This window comes from Heptranchias perlo, chromosome 9 (assembly GCF_035084215.1).
Source record: "Heptranchias perlo isolate sHepPer1 chromosome 9, sHepPer1.hap1, whole genome shotgun sequence".
Taxonomy (NCBI): domain Eukaryota; kingdom Metazoa; phylum Chordata; class Chondrichthyes; order Hexanchiformes; family Hexanchidae; genus Heptranchias; species Heptranchias perlo.
The window spans coordinates 76,213,972-76,230,800 of NC_090333.1; the positions used below are offsets into that span (position 1 = coordinate 76,213,972).

General features: G+C 43.8%; 1 protein-coding gene across 9 annotated transcripts in view; it reads right to left on the bottom strand.

The window, feature by feature from the left end:
• The window catches only part of LOC137325536 (torsin-1A-interacting protein 2-like), an 86,915-nt gene that overhangs the window by 35,220 nt on the left and 34,866 nt on the right, over positions 1 to 16,829 (bottom strand). For 4 of the 9 annotated variants that reach the window (XM_067990744.1, XM_067990738.1, XM_067990745.1 and 1 more), the window contains exons 6-13: positions 16,207 to 16,299; positions 14,392 to 14,484; positions 13,155 to 13,208; positions 9,859 to 9,936; positions 7,316 to 7,408; positions 5,501 to 5,593; positions 4,264 to 4,317; positions 968 to 1,045 (exon numbers count right to left, since the gene is read on the bottom strand). In XM_067990744.1, coding sequence (XP_067846845.1) covers positions 968 to 1,045; positions 4,264 to 4,317; positions 5,501 to 5,593; positions 7,316 to 7,408; positions 9,859 to 9,936; positions 13,155 to 13,208; positions 14,392 to 14,484; positions 16,207 to 16,299 — 636 coding nt within the window. Of the gene's footprint in view, positions 1 to 967; positions 1,046 to 2,321; positions 2,385 to 4,263; positions 4,318 to 5,500; positions 5,594 to 7,315; positions 7,409 to 9,858; positions 9,937 to 11,212; positions 11,276 to 13,154; positions 13,209 to 14,391; positions 14,485 to 16,206; positions 16,300 to 16,829 lie in introns of all 9 variants that reach the window. The other 5 variants (XM_067990746.1, XM_067990742.1, XM_067990739.1 and 2 more) reach the window with 4 other exon arrangements.

The following is a 16,829-nucleotide window of genomic DNA, read 5'->3' on the forward strand; positions in this document are numbered from 1 at the left end:
AGGCCATTCAGCCCATTGAGTCTGTGCTAGTTCTATGTAACAGCAATCCAGCTAGTCTCACCCCCACCCGCCCCATCCCCATAGCCCTGCAAATTTTTTCCTTTCATGTACTTATCCAGTTCCCTTTTGATTGAATCAGCCTCCACCACGTACTGTGGTAGTGCATTCCAGATCCTAACCACTCGCTGTCTAAAAAAGTTTTTCCTCATGTCACCTTTGGTTCTTTTGCGAATCACCTTAAACCTATGTCCTCTGGTTCTTGACCCTTCCGCCAATGGGAACAGTTTCTCTCTATCTCCTCTATCTAGACCCTTCATGATTTTGAATACCTCTATCAAATCTCCTCTCAACCTTCTCTGTTCCAAGGAGAACCACCCCAGCTTCTCCGGTCTATCCACATAACTAATGTCTGTCGTCCCTGGAATCATTCCAGTAAATCTTTTCTGCACCCTCTCTAAAGGCCTTCACATCTTTCCTAAAGTGCAGTGTCCAGAACTGGACATTTTACTCCAGTTGTGGCCGAACCAGTGTTTTATAAAGGTTCATCATGACTTCCTTGCTTTTGTACTTTATGCCTCTATTTATAAAGCCCAGGATCCCGTATGCTTTTTTAACTGCTTTCTCAACCAGTCCTGCCACCTTTATTGTCTTTCCACCATCTCACTAAGATGATCTGTTATATCAACTAATAGTTTCTATTAATTTTGTAGGTCATCTAATCTATTAACCTCCATCTCTGTGACTGGAATATCTGTTGTTTCTGCCCACCTCCCTTTTTTCTCTCTTGTCTTCGAACCTTATATTTAAAAAAAATTATTTGTCGGGATTTAGGCGGCGTTAGCAAGGCCGGCATTTGTTGCCCATTCCTAGTTGTCCGAATTTACACATAGATTTATCTCAGTAACAGGCTACTGCGTACAACACAGCACACTGGCATTTTACACACTAAACTTAAAGCGACCAGTACCAGATAATGTTTGTCTTGTTGATGGTTCTGAGGGTTCCTGGGACCCTTCGGCTTCCTCCTCAGATTCTGAATCCATATCTGATAGATGAGTGCAATTATCACAGCCTACATCTCATGAAAGGCATTCTTTAACCATCAGAAAGAAATCGCTATTCTGCTGCTTCTCAATGTACCAGGCACATCTAGTTAACTAGCAGAAAGATTTGAAGGATGTGTGAAAAGCACACTTTGCTGATCACAAACATCTCAAGTTCAAGAGTTTAGTTTGTATCAAAGGAGGGACACAGATATAAAGTGCTCAAACTTTATTAAGAGAAATATGATGTCAAATTTTGTGGTCAAGTTAAGGAATGAACCTTTCTCCAAAACACTCCCAGGTTAGTTATACCACAGCTTATGTGCAGAATACGGCTTTCTCTACCCTGACCAAAGTCGCTTCACCCAAATTTCAGAACAGCACTCCCTACTCCACAGGGACACCTGAGCTTCCACATCAGCAATCCTGACTACTGCTGTCAGTGACATTTCCTATTGCTCAAAATTGCAGGTAGTTTGTGCTGTAGACCTTATCTCATTTCAATTTGGACGCTTAAAGCCTTTTGAGAGAGGAGACCCACCAGTATGGTCTGGATTCAAGACCGGTCTGGACAGATTGATTGATATGATTAGTCAACAACTCCATTATCGTTGCATCATGTGACTACCAGGATGGTAGAGAGTGAACTAGATGGACCGTGATCTTTTTTCTTCTAGGTTCCTATCTTCCTAAAATCAGTTCTCACAGTTTTAAGACACTGTTTGGTACACCCCATGTCACCCAGTGCCAAGTTATAATAAGTTGTAACATCCTTTCCTTAGTCAACTTCTATTAATTTCTTCAAGTATCTTCTTACGAACAGTGAGCACTAGTAATATCACTACTGGGGAAACTGTCCGGGGGGAGGGGGCGTGCAGCGTAAGGGAGCTGAACTAACACCACAGGCAGGGCAATAAGGAAGTATTTCAGAGATCATGGCATTTCAACTGTGCATTAGGATGCACATCCTTCACACTTCCCTACTTAGCATCTCCCTGCAACTGGATCAGTAGGAATGGCATCAGTGTTCTCTCGTTCAAGCTAATATTTGTACAAAACATAAACAATTATTACATTTAACAACCTTTTGTTTATTTCTGTAAATCCTTTGTGATTTCTAAAAATGGTTCTGAGGGTATGACTCCTTTAAGAGGTTACACTGGTTTCAGCAGACTTGTATTGAAGGGAATGGGAAAGACTCTGGTTACAGGCAATTTATTTTGGTTGGAAGTGCTTATAAGAGGAGTGGGCGAGGTTCTGGATTCAGGAATACATTACCTTCATCTGCAGGATTCTGAGGTAACGCTGTTCGATCTTTGTTACCTTTAGACCGTTTGCCAACTGAAAGCAGATTGCAAACATTAACAGCTAAAAGTCAATGATAATAGGGGCAGTTGTCCTCCTTGGCAAGTAGCAGGAACAAATCCTTGCTGAAACATTTTACTGTCCTTCCCTTCTCTCCTGAAGTTTCATGCACCACGGGTTCTGCCCGCCATTCGGTACCTCACCCAAGAAGTCCATTCTTCAAGTGTGAGCTAAGCAGAATTGTCTGTGGGCCGTCTGACTGCGAGGGTGGAGGGGTGCATGATAACCAAGTGCTAGTCACGCTGCTTACACATCATACCTGATAGCTGGACACACAACACAAAATGTTCATTTTACACTACTGCAGCAAGCTATTTTTCATGAGCAGCGTCACCGCTAAGCCCCATACTGCTGAAGTACTCACCATCCCAAGTGATCAGATTTTGTGGATCAATTCACCAATTAATGATTGAACTCATCTTACTATTACATTATATTTTATTATTTATATCTTAATATCCATCTAGAAAAGAGAAGGCTGAGGGATGACCTGATAGAGGTTTTTAAAATTATGAAGGGGTTTGATAGGGTAGATGTAGAGAAGATGTTTCCACTTGTGGGGGAGTCCAAAACCAGGGGTCATCAATATAATATAGTCACTGATAAATCCAATAAGGAATTCAGGAGAAACTTCTTTACCCAGGGAGTGGTTAGAATGTGGAACTCGCTACCACAAGGAGTAGTTGAAGCAAATAGCATAGATACATTTAAGGGAAAGCTAGATAAGCACATGAGGGAGAAAGGAATAGAAGGATATCCTGATGGGGTTGGATGAAGTAAGGTGGGAGGAGGCTCATGTGGAGCATAAACACCAGCTCAGACCAGTTGGGCTGAATAGCCTCCATGCTGTAAATTCGATGTAATATTTCCTCATTGAACGTGGACACACTGCAATAATGTGGAGCAGAAGGAATCCCTCAGGTTCTGTTCACGAGAGAGGGCTGTTTTTGATTTTTTTTGGTTTAGAAACTCAGCCTCTGCTACTGACAAGAAATACGCAGCAGTGACAGAAAATAAATGAATTAAAAAAGCTCGAGCTCAGTTTGTAAACAGATGTCCAACTGACAGCAAGGTGACAGAGCAGAGCATTCCAAAGGAATTGTCCTTTCCTACCACACTTGACTGAAGCAAAATCAAACGCTACACGAGTCTGAGACTAGAATTTTTTTGGGGTTGGGGATGATGGGGGCGGAGGAAAATAAATTGGGTGAATCTTGTTGCCCAACAGACGAGGAAGGTCAGTGATGCGAATTGTGCACCCAGTGTCAACACTCCCAGGTCAAGGAAGCACAGGTTGGATGCTTCCTCTGCCTCTACTCCATCCCTTAAATCCAAGCCTCTCTTTCCCACACCAAACATCCTTATTGCCTCTCTCAGGTAGATGTAAAAGGTGCCTCTGCACTATTTGAAGAGAAGGTGAGTTCTCCCTGGTGTGCTGGCCAATATTTATCCCTCATCCAACATCTCTAAAAGAGACTATCTGATCATTATCAAATTGCTCTTTGTGGGATCTTGCTGTGCACAAATTGGCTGCCACGTTTCGTACATTACAACAGTGACTACACTTCAAAAGTACTTCATTGGTTGTAAAGCACTTTGGGGGGTGCTGAGGTCATGAAAGGTGCTATATAAATGCAAGTCTTTCTTTTTTGCCTCTGAGTTAGATGGTTAGCTGTTCCAAATTATAAGCAGTTTGTGCAGTGGATCCCAGCTACGGGGCATCCTCAGTCCAACCTCCCTTCAAACCCAAGTTGCGCCTTAAAAAATTTTGCTTGAATCTTTTTACCATCACAAGAGCTTAATTACTTAATTACTGAGCAAGCTACAGACTATTGACTAATCAGAAATTACACACCTGGGGACACCCTTTCGCGGTTGGTATCATCGGAACAGTCCATCTTCTCTGTCTCTGCGTGGAAAAGCAAAACGGAAATCTTTCAACTCTACTGACAATAAAATCAACAAATTAAACACGGCTGGATGGGGTTTTCCTGCTGCTAAGTCCAATGACAGATATTTGGCATGTCACTTTCTCCTCAAGCAAGCAGAGCATTTATACAAGCAATGAATAGTATGTAGTGCCCAAGGGCTGCCTTGGCAACCATTTTCTAGTTTGAGCACGAGAGGAATCAATGGATGGACCACACCGACACCTCAGATTTAAAATTCTCATCCTCGTGTTCAAATCCCTGCATGGCCTCGCCCCTCCCTATCTCTGTAACCTCCTCCAACCCTACAATCCTCCGAGAACTCTGCGTTCCTCCAATGGCCTCTTGCACATTACAGAGAAAAGCTTTTGTAAATGTCGCAGACAAGTTTTGTCACTTCCTGTGTGACTGAATGGTAAATAGCTCCACTCAGGTCTGTAACCCACTCGTGTTACACTGGCCTCTCGTGCAGCCCTCACTCTTCGCCCCACCACTGGCGGCCGTGCCTTCAGCCGTCTAAGCCCTAAGCTCTGGAATTCCCTCCTCAAACCTCTCCGCCTCTCTACCTCTCTCCTCTACTTTAGGACACTGCATAAAACTTATCTCTTTGACCAAGCGTTTGGTCACCTGTGCTAATGCCTCCGACTTCGGCTCGATGTAATTTTTATCTGATTAAGCTCTTGTGAAGGGCCTTGGGACGTTGTTGTTGTCGAATGTCTAAACACTTTCCCTGCAATTTAATATATTAATTTAGTTGATTATTCTATACATTGAGATATGATACATAAATACTCTAGCCATCCTCTCATGGCATTGCTCATGGTGATTTGGAGGAGACACTATTTTAATAGCACCCAGTAGGCTAGGCAGCATCTAACTTAATTGATTAGATTAGCTAGGTTAATTTCACTAATTAGATTAATTAGTTGAAGTTTCAGGTATGGACCAGGGTCTTCGGATTCTGCCTAACTTGCGGAGTGTTTCCAGCACTTTCTCTTTTTTATATCAGAAGTGAACCCAGTTGAGATCAACCCAAATGACTTTGCAATTAACAACTATTCACACATTAAAGCCAAGTGGTCTCATCTGGTAGATTTTACACATGCCATATTTACAAAAATAACTAAAAATTAATGTTGCAGTGGCTCCCAGATGTGCCAATACCTGGGCTGGTTTGTGCATCCAGATTCACTGCAATATCTGGCTTGTCCTGGGGATATCTCCCAGCTGAGGCTCCATCTTGCTGCATGTCCAGGGCTTTAAAAAAAAGGTAAAAGATACAAATTGATTAAATCAATAAAGGAGCAGGCGTAAGAACAGTATAGAGAGACTGGAAACAGCAGACAAAGGGAAGCGGTTGAGCAGAGCGTAAAGCTCGGGAGAAGTAGCGAAGCGGAGCTTAAAGGGAGCAGCGTGAGGATTCAAAAATCAAGAAAAAAGTCAAAAAGTAATGTTACAAGACAAGGAGGAGCGCCAAGAGTAAGTCAGTAACTATTTAGTTCATTGGTTAGTATTTTTAGTGGTTATTGTTCTTGGTGGTTAGTGTTTTAGTGTTTGAGTGTTAGATGAATGGTAAATTCCCTTAAAGCTAAACAAACAGTTTTAAATAGCAGTAGCTAACATGGCAGGACAGCTGGGGCCCGACGCATGCACTTCCTGTGTCATGTGGGAACTCCAGAACATTTCATTTTTGGAAAACCACATGAGCAGGAAGTGTCGCCAACTGCTCGAGCTCGAGCTCAGAATTTCTGAGCTCGAGGGCTGGCTGGCGTCACTACAGTGCATACGGGAATTTGAGAGTTTTGTGGAAAGCATGTTTCAGGAGGTGGTCACCCTGCAGCTACAGAGATGTCAGTCGGAGAGGGAGTGGGTGACCATCGGACAGACTAGGAGGAACAGACAGGCAGTGCAGGAGTCCCCTGGGAGAGTGGCACTCACAAACCAGTATTCAGTGTTGAATACCAGTGAGGGTGTGGACACCTTGGGGACTGCAGCGAGGAGCAAATCCACAGCACCGTGGGAGACCCAGCTGCACGGGAGGGGGCACAAGAAATGGAGTTGTTAGCGGGGATTTGATAGTCAGGGGATAGACAGGCGTTTCTGCAACCTCCTCCAACCCTACAATCCTCCGAGAACTCTGCGTTCCTCCAATGGCCTCTTGCACATTACAGAGAAAAGCTTTTGTAAATGTCGCAGACAAGTTTTGTCACTTCCTGTGTGACTGAATGGTAAATAGCTCCACTCAGGTCTGTAACCCACTCGTGTTACACTGGCCTCTCGTGCAGCCCTCACTCTCTTCGCCCCACCACTGGCGGCCGTGCCTTCAGCCGTCTAAGCCCTAAGCTCTGGAATTCCCTCCTCAAACCTCTCCGCCTCTCTACCTCTCTCCTCTACTTTAGGACACTGCATAAAACTTATCTCTTTGACCAAGCGTTTGGTCACCTGTGCTAATGCCTCCGACTTCGGCTCGATGTAATTTTTATCTAATTAAGCTCTTGTGAAGGGCCTTGGGACGTTGTTGTTGTCGAATGTCTAAACACTTTCCCTGCAATTTAATATATTAATTTAGTTGATTATTCTATACATTGAGATATGATACATAAATACTCTAGCCATCCTCTCATGGCATTGCTCATGGTGATTTGGAGGAGACACTATTTTAATAGCACCCAGTAGGCTAGGCAGCATCTAACTTAATTGATTAGATTAGCTAGGTTAATTTCACTAATTAGATTAATTAGTTGAAGTTTCAGGTACGGACCAGGGTCTCCGGATTCTGCCTAACTTGCGGAGTGTTTCCAGCACTTTCTCTTTTTTATAGCAGAAGTGAACCCAGTTGAGATCAACCCAAATGACTTTGCAATTAACAACTATTCACACATTAAAGCCAAGTGGTCTCATCTGGTGGATTTTACACACGCCATATTTACAAAAATAACTAAAAATTAATGTTGCAGTGGCTCCCAGATGTGCCAATACCTGGGCTGGTTTGTGCATCCAGATTCACTGCAACATCTGGCTTGTCCTGGGGATATCTCCCAGCTGAGGCTCCATCTTGCTGCATGTCCAGGGCTTTAAAAAAAAGGTAAAAGATACAAATTGATTAAATCAATAAAGGAGCAGGCGTAAGAACAGTATAGAGAGACTGGAAACAGCAGACAAAAGGAAGCGGCTGAGCAGAGCGTAAAGCTCGGGAGAAGTAGCGAAGCGGAGCTTAAAGGGAGCAGCGTGAGGATTCAAAAATCAAGAAAAAAGTCAAAAAGTAATGTTACAAGACAAGGAGGAGCGCCAAGAGTAAGTCAGTAACTATTTAGTTCATTGGTTAGTATTTTTAGTGCTTATTGTTCTTGGTGGTTAGTGTTTTAGTGTTTGAGTGTTAGATGAATGGTAAATTCCCTTAAAGCTAAACAAACAGTTTTAAATAGCAGTAGCTAACATGGCAGGACAGCTGGGGCCCGACGCATGCACTTCCTGTGTCATGTGGGAACTCCAGAACATTTCATTTTTGGAAAACCACATGAGCAGGAAGTGTCGCCAACTGCTCGAGCTCGAGCTCAGAATTTCTGAGCTCGAGGGGTGGCTGGCGTCACTACAGTGCATACGGGAATTTGAGAGTTTTGTGGAAAGCATGTTTCAGGAGGTGGTCACCCTGCAGCTAGAGATGTCAGTCGGAGAGGGAGTGGGTGACCATCGGACAGACTAGGAGGAACAGACAGGCAGTGCAGGAGTCCCCTGGGAGTGTGGCACTCACAAACCAGTATTCAGTGTTGAATACCAGTGAGGGTGTGGACACCTTGGGGACTGCAGCGAGGAGCAAATCCACAGCATCGTGGGAGACCCAGCTGCACAGGAGGGGGCACAAGAAATGGAGTTGTTAGAGGGGATTTGATAGTCAGGGGATAGACAGGCGTTTCTGCAACCACTGATGTGAGTCCCACATGGTGTGTTGCCTCCCTGGTGTCAGGGTAAAGGACATCACTGAAAGGGTGCAGAACATTTTGAGGAGGGAAGGGAACAGCCTGAAGACGTGGTCCATATGGGAACCAATGACATAGAAAGGAAAAGACTGGAGGTCTTGCAGTCAGAGTTTCAGAAACTAGGGAGGAAGTTAAAAAGCAGGATTTCAAAGATAGTAATCTCTGGATTACTCCCAGTGCCACGCGCTAGTGAGTATAGGAATAGTAGAATAAGACAGGTTAACGCATGGCTGGAGAAATGGTACAGGAGGGAGGGCTTCAGATTCCTGGGGCATTGGGACCAGTTCTGGGGCAGGAGGGATCTGTTCAAGATGGACAGGTTGCACCTCAACAGAGCTGGGACCAATGTCCTCGCGGAGAAGTTAACTAGTGCTGTGGGGGAGAGTTTTAATTAATTTGGCAGGGGGATGGGCACCAGGATGAAACATTGGAGAGGAGAAACAGAGTGCACAGAGGACTGGGAGGGACAAGTAAAACTAGAGTAAAGAATACTTCAGAAATAGGAGGGATCAGACGGGAGGCAAATGCGACGCAATCTAAGATGAGTTAGAATCATAGGAAGGTTACAGCATGAATGGAGGCCATTCAGCCCATTGAGTCTGTGCTAGTTCTATGTAACAGCAATCCAGCTAGTCTCACCCCCACCCGCCCCATCCCCATAGCCCTGCAAATTTTTTCCTTTCATGTACTTATCCAGTTCCCTTTTGATTGAATCAGCCTCCACCACGTACTGTGGTAGTGCATTCCAGATCCTAACCACTCGCTGTCTAAAAAAGTTTTTCCTCATGTCACCTTTGGTTCTTTTGCGAATCACCTTAAACCTATGTCCTCTGGTTCTTGACCCTTCCGCCAATGGGAACAGTTTCTCTCTATCTCCTCTATCTAGACCCTTCATGATTTTGAATACCTCTATCAAATCTCCTCTCAACCTTCTCTGTTCCAAGGAGAACCACCCCAGCTTCTCCGGTCTATCCACATAACTAATGTCTGTCGTCCCTGGAATCATTCCAGTAAATCTTTTCTGCACCCTCTCTAAAGGCCTTCACATCTTTCCTAAAGTGCAGTGTCCAGAACTGGACATTTTACTCCAGTTGTGGCCGAACCAGTGTTTTATAAAGGTTCATCATGACTTCCTTGCTTTTGTACTTTATGCCTCTATTTATAAAGCCCAGGATCCCGTATGCTTTTTTAACTGCTTTCTCAACCAGTCCTGCCACCTTTATTGTCTTTCCACCATCTCACTAAGATGATCTGTTATATCAACTAATAGTTTCTATTAATTTTGTAGGTCATCTAATCTATTAACCTCCATCTCTGTGACTGGAATATCTGTTGTTTCTGCCCACCTCCCTTTTTTCTCTCTTGTCTTCGAACCTTATATTTAAAAAAAATTATTTGTCGGGATTTAGGCGGCGTTAGCAAGGCCGGCATTTGTTGCCCATTCCTAGTTGTCCGAATTTACACATAGATTTATCTCAGTAACAGGCTACTGCGTACAACACAGCACACTGGCATTTTACACACTAAACTTAAAGCGACCAGTACCAGATAATGTTTGTCTTGTTGATGGTTCTGAGGGTTCCTGGGACCCTTCGGCTTCCTCCTCAGATTCTGAATCCATATCTGATAGATGAGTGCAATTATCACAGCCTACATCTCATGAAAGGCATTCTTTAACCATCAGAAAGAAATCGCTATTCTGCTGCTTCTCAATGTACCAGGCACATCTAGTTAACTAGCAGAAAGATTTGAAGGATGTGTGAAAAGCACACTTTGCTGATCACAAACATCTCAAGTTCAAGAGTTTAGTTTGTATCAAAGGAGGGACACAGATATAAAGTGCTCAAACTTTATTAAGAGAAATATGATGTCAAATTTTGTGGTCAAGTTAAGGAATGAACCTTTCTCCAAAACACTCCCAGGTTAGTTATACCACAGCTTATGTGCAGAATACGGCTTTCTCTACCCTGACCAAAGTCGCTTCACCCAAATTTCAGAACAGCACTCCCTACTCCACAGGGACACCTGAGCTTCCACATCAGCAATCCTGACTACTGCTGTCAGTGACATTTCCTATTGCTCAAAATTGCAGGTAGTTTGTGCTGTAGACCTTATCTCATTTCAATTTGGACGCTTAAAGCCTTTTGAGAGAGGAGACCCACCAGTATGGTCTGGATTCAAGACCGGTCTGGACAGATTGATTGATATGATTAGTCAACAACTCCATTATCGTTGCATCATGTGACTACCAGGATGGTAGAGAGTGAACTAGATGGACCGTGATCTTTTTTCTTCTAGGTTCCTATCTTCCTAAAATCAGTTCTCACAGTTTTAAGACACTGTTTGGTACACCCCATGTCACCCAGTGCCAAGTTATAATAAGTTGTAACATCCTTTCCTTAGTCAACTTCTATTAATTTCTTCAAGTATCTTCTTACGAACAGTGAGCACTAGTAATATCACTACTGGGGAAACTGTCCGGGGGGAGGGGGCGTGCAGCGTAAGGGAGCTGAACTAACACCACAGGCAGGGCAATAAGGAAGTATTTCAGAGATCATGGCATTTCAACTGTGCATTAGGATGCACATCCTTCACACTTCCCTACTTAGCATCTCCCTGCAACTGGATCAGTAGGAATGGCATCAGTGTTCTCTCGTTCAAGCTAATATTTGTACAAAACATAAACAATTATTACATTTAACAACCTTTTGTTTATTTCTGTAAATCCTTTGTGATTTCTAAAAATGGTTCTGAGGGTATGACTCCTTTAAGAGGTTACACTGGTTTCAGCAGACTTGTATTGAAGGGAATGGGAAAGACTCTGGTTACAGGCAATTTATTTTGGTTGGAAGTGCTTATAAGAGGAGTGGGCGAGGTTCTGGATTCAGGAATACATTACCTTCATCTGCAGGATTCTGAGGTAACGCTGTTCGATCTTTGTTACCTTTAGACCGTTTGCCAACTGAAAGCAGATTGCAAACATTAACAGCTAAAAGTCAATGATAATAGGGGCAGTTGTCCTCCTTGGCAAGTAGCAGGAACAAATCCTTGCTGAAACATTTTACTGTCCTTCCCTTCTCTCCTGAAGTTTCATGCACCACGGGTTCTGCCCGCCATTCGGTACCTCACCCAAGAAGTCCATTCTTCAAGTGTGAGCTAAGCAGAATTGTCTGTGGGCCGTCTGACTGCGAGGGTGGAGGGGTGCATGATAACCAAGTGCTAGTCACGCTGCTTACACATCATACCTGATAGCTGGACACACAACACAAAATGTTCATTTTACACTACTGCAGCAAGCTATTTTTCATGAGCAGCGTCACCGCTAAGCCCCATACTGCTGAAGTACTCACCATCCCAAGTGATCAGATTTTGTGGATCAATTCACCAATTAATGATTGAACTCATCTTACTATTACATTATATTTTATTATTTATATCTTAATATCCATCTAGAAAAGAGAAGGCTGAGGGATGACCTGATAGAGGTTTTTAAAATTATGAAGGGGTTTGATAGGGTAGATGTAGAGAAGATGTTTCCACTTGTGGGGGAGTCCAAAACCAGGGGTCATCAATATAATATAGTCACTGATAAATCCAATAAGGAATTCAGGAGAAACTTCTTTACCCAGGGAGTGGTTAGAATGTGGAACTCGCTACCACAAGGAGTAGTTGAAGCAAATAGCATAGATACATTTAAGGGAAAGCTAGATAAGCACATGAGGGAGAAAGGAATAGAAGGATATCCTGATGGGGTTGGATGAAGTAAGGTGGGAGGAGGCTCATGTGGAGCATAAACACCAGCTCAGACCAGTTGGGCTGAATAGCCTCCATGCTGTAAATTCGATGTAATATTTCCTCATTGAACGTGGACACACTGCAATAATGTGGAGCAGAAGGAATCCCTCAGGTTCTGTTCACGAGAGAGGGCTGTTTTTGATTTTTTTTGGTTTAGAAACTCAGCCTCTGCTACTGACAAGAAATACGCAGCAGTGACAGAAAATAAATGAATTAAAAAAGCTCGAGCTCAGTTTGTAAACAGATGTCCAACTGACAGCAAGGTGACAGAGCAGAGCATTCCAAAGGAATTGTCCTTTCCTACCACACTTGACTGAAGCAAAATCAAACGCTACACGAGTCTGAGACTAGAATTTTTTTGGGGTTGGGGATGATGGGGGCGGAGGAAAATAAATTGGGTGAATCTTGTTGCCCAACAGACGAGGAAGGTCAGTGATGCGAATTGTGCACCCAGTGTCAACACTCCCAGGTCAAGGAAGCACAGGTTGGATGCTTCCTCTGCCTCTACTCCATCCCTTAAATCCAAGCCTCTCTTTCCCACACCAAACATCCTTATTGCCTCTCTCAGGTAGATGTAAAAGGTGCCTCTGCACTATTTGAAGAGAAGGTGAGTTCTCCCTGGTGTGCTGGCCAATATTTATCCCTCATCCAACATCTCTAAAAGAGACTATCTGATCATTATCAAATTGCTCTTTGTGGGATCTTGCTGTGCACAAATTGGCTGCCACGTTTCGTACATTACAACAGTGACTACACTTCAAAAGTACTTCATTGGTTGTAAAGCACTTTGGGGGGTGCTGAGGTCATGAAAGGTGCTATATAAATGCAAGTCTTTCTTTTTTGCCTCTGAGTTAGATGGTTAGCTGTTCCAAATTATAAGCAGTTTGTGCAGTGGATCCCAGCTACGGGGCATCCTCAGTCCAACCTCCCTTCAAACCCAAGTTGCGCCTTAAAAAATTTTGCTTGAATCTTTTTACCATCACAAGAGCTTAATTACTTAATTACTGAGCAAGCTACAGACTATTGACTAATCAGAAATTACACACCTGGGGACACCCTTTCGCGGTTGGTATCATCGGAACAGTCCATCTTCTCTGTCTCTGCGTGGAAAAGCAAAACGGAAATCTTTCAACTCTACTGACAATAAAATCAACAAATTAAACACGGCTGGATGGGGTTTTCCTGCTGCTAAGTCCAATGACAGATATTTGGCATGTCACTTTCTCCTCAAGCAAGCAGAGCATTTATACAAGCAATGAATAGTATGTAGTGCCCAAGGGCTGCCTTGGCAACCATTTTCTAGTTTGAGCACGAGAGGAATCAATGGATGGACCACACCGACACCTCAGATTTAAAATTCTCATCCTCGTGTTCAAATCCCTGCATGGCCTCGCCCCTCCCTATCTCTGTAACCTCCTCCAACCCTACAATCCTCCGAGAACTCTGCGTTCCTCCAATGGCCTCTTGCACATTACAGAGAAAAGCTTTTGTAAATGTCGCAGACAAGTTTTGTCACTTCCTGTGTGACTGAATGGTAAATAGCTCCACTCAGGTCTGTAACCCACTCGTGTTACACTGGCCTCTCGTGCAGCCCTCACTCTTCGCCCCACCACTGGCGGCCGTGCCTTCAGCCGTCTAAGCCCTAAGCTCTGGAATTCCCTCCTCAAACCTCTCCGCCTCTCTACCTCTCTCCTCTACTTTAGGACACTGCATAAAACTTATCTCTTTGACCAAGCGTTTGGTCACCTGTGCTAATGCCTCCGACTTCGGCTCGATGTAATTTTTATCTGATTAAGCTCTTGTGAAGGGCCTTGGGACGTTGTTGTTGTCGAATGTCTAAACACTTTCCCTGCAATTTAATATATTAATTTAGTTGATTATTCTATACATTGAGATATGATACATAAATACTCTAGCCATCCTCTCATGGCATTGCTCATGGTGATTTGGAGGAGACACTATTTTAATCGCACCCAGTAGGCTAGGCAGCATCTAACTTAATTGATTAGATTAGCTAGGTTAATTTCACTAATTAGATTAATTAGTTGAAGTTTCAGGTATGGACCAGGGTCTTCGGATTCTGCCTAACTTGCGGAGTGTTTCCAGCACTTTCTCTTTTTTATATCAGAAGTGAACCCAGTTGAGATCAACCCAAATGACTTTGCAATTAACAACTATTCACACATTAAAGCCAAGTGGTCTCATCTGGTAGATTTTACACATGCCATATTTACAAAAATAACTAAAAATTAATGTTGCAGTGGCTCCCAGATGTGCCAATACCTGGGCTGGTTTGTGCATCCAGATTCACTGCAATATCTGGCTTGTCCTGGGGATATCTCCCAGCTGAGGCTCCATCTTGCTGCATGTCCAGGGCTTTAAAAAAAAGGTAAAAGATACAAATTGATTAAATCAATAAAGGAGCAGGCGTAAGAACAGTATAGAGAGACTGGAAACAGCAGACAAAGGGAAGCGGTTGAGCAGAGCGTAAAGCTCGGGAGAAGTAGCGAAGCGGAGCTTAAAGGGAGCAGCGTGAGGATTCAAAAATCAAGAAAAAAGTCAAAAAGTAATGTTACAAGACAAGGAGGAGCGCCAAGAGTAAGTCAGTAACTATTTAGTTCATTGGTTAGTATTTTTAGTGGTTATTGTTCTTGGTGGTTAGTGTTTTAGTGTTTGAGTGTTAGATGAATGGTAAATTCCCTTAAAGCTAAACAAACAGTTTTAAATAGCAGTAGCTAACATGGCAGGACAGCTGGGGCCCGACGCATGCACTTCCTGTGTCATGTGGGAACTCCAGAACATTTCATTTTTGGAAAACCACATGAGCAGGAAGTGTCGCCAACTGCTCGAGCTCGAGCTCAGAATTTCTGAGCTCGAGGGCTGGCTGGCGTCACTACAGTGCATACGGGAATTTGAGAGTTTTGTGGAAAGCATGTTTCAGGAGGTGGTCACCCTGCAGCTACAGAGATGTCAGTCGGAGAGGGAGTGGGTGACCATCGGACAGACTAGGAGGAACAGACAGGCAGTGCAGGAGTCCCCTGGGAGAGTGGCACTCACAAACCAGTATTCAGTGTTGAATACCAGTGAGGGTGTGGACACCTTGGGGACTGCAGCGAGGAGCAAATCCACAGCACCGTGGGAGACCCAGCTGCACGGGAGGGGGCACAAGAAATGGAGTTGTTAGCGGGGATTTGATAGTCAGGGGATAGACAGGCGTTTCTGCAACCTCCTCCAACCCTACAATCCTCCGAGAACTCTGCGTTCCTCCAATGGCCTCTTGCACATTACAGAGAAAAGCTTTTGTAAATGTCGCAGACAAGTTTTGTCACTTCCTGTGTGACTGAATGGTAAATAGCTCCACTCAGGTCTGTAACCCACTCGTGTTACACTGGCCTCTCGTGCAGCCCTCACTCTCTTCGCCCCACCACTGGCGGCCGTGCCTTCAGCCGTCTAAGCCCTAAGCTCTGGAATTCCCTCCTCAAACCTCTCCGCCTCTCTACCTCTCTCCTCTACTTTAGGACACTGCATAAAACTTATCTCTTTGACCAAGCGTTTGGTCACCTGTGCTAATGCCTCCGACTTCGGCTCGATGTAATTTTTATCTAATTAAGCTCTTGTGAAGGGCCTTGGGACGTTGTTGTTGTCGAATGTCTAAACACTTTCCCTGCAATTTAATATATTAATTTAGTTGATTATTCTATACATTGAGATATGATACATAAATACTCTAGCCATCCTCTCATGGCATTGCTCATGGTGATTTGGAGGAGACACTATTTTAATAGCACCCAGTAGGCTAGGCAGCATCTAACTTAATTGATTAGATTAGCTAGGTTAATTTCACTAATTAGATTAATTAGTTGAAGTTTCAGGTACGGACCAGGGTCTCCGGATTCTGCCTAACTTGCGGAGTGTTTCCAGCACTTTCTCTTTTTTATAGCAGAAGTGAACCCAGTTGAGATCAACCCAAATGACTTTGCAATTAACAACTATTCACACATTAAAGCCAAGTGGTCTCATCTGGTGGATTTTACACACGCCATATTTACAAAAATAACTAAAAATTAATGTTGCAGTGGCTCCCAGATGTGCCAATACCTGGGCTGGTTTGTGCATCCAGATTCACTGCAACATCTGGCTTGTCCTGGGGATATCTCCCAGCTGAGGCTCCATCTTGCTGCATGTCCAGGGCTTTAAAAAAAAGGTAAAAGATACAAATTGATTAAATCAATAAAGGAGCAGGCGTAAGAACAGTATAGAGAGACTGGAAACAGCAGACAAAAGGAAGCGGCTGAGCAGAGCGTAAAGCTCGGGAGAAGTAGCGAAGCGGAGCTTAAAGGGAGCAGCGTGAGGATTCAAAAATCAAGAAAAAAGTCAAAAAGTAATGTTACAAGACAAGGAGGAGCGCCAAGAGTAAGTCAGTAACTATTTAGTTCATTGGTTAGTATTTTTAGTGCTTATTGTTCTTGGTGGTTAGTGTTTTAGTGTTTGAGTGTTAGATGAATGGTAAATTCCCTTAAAGCTAAACAAACAGTTTTAAATAGCAGTAGCTAACATGGCAGGACAGCTGGGGCCCGACGCATGCACTTCCTGTGTCATGTGGGAACTCCAGAACATTTCATTTTTGGAAAACCACATGAGCAGGAAGTGTCGCCAACTGCTCGAGCTCGAGCTCAGAATTTCTGAGCTCGAGGGGTGGCTGGCGTCACTACAGTGCATAC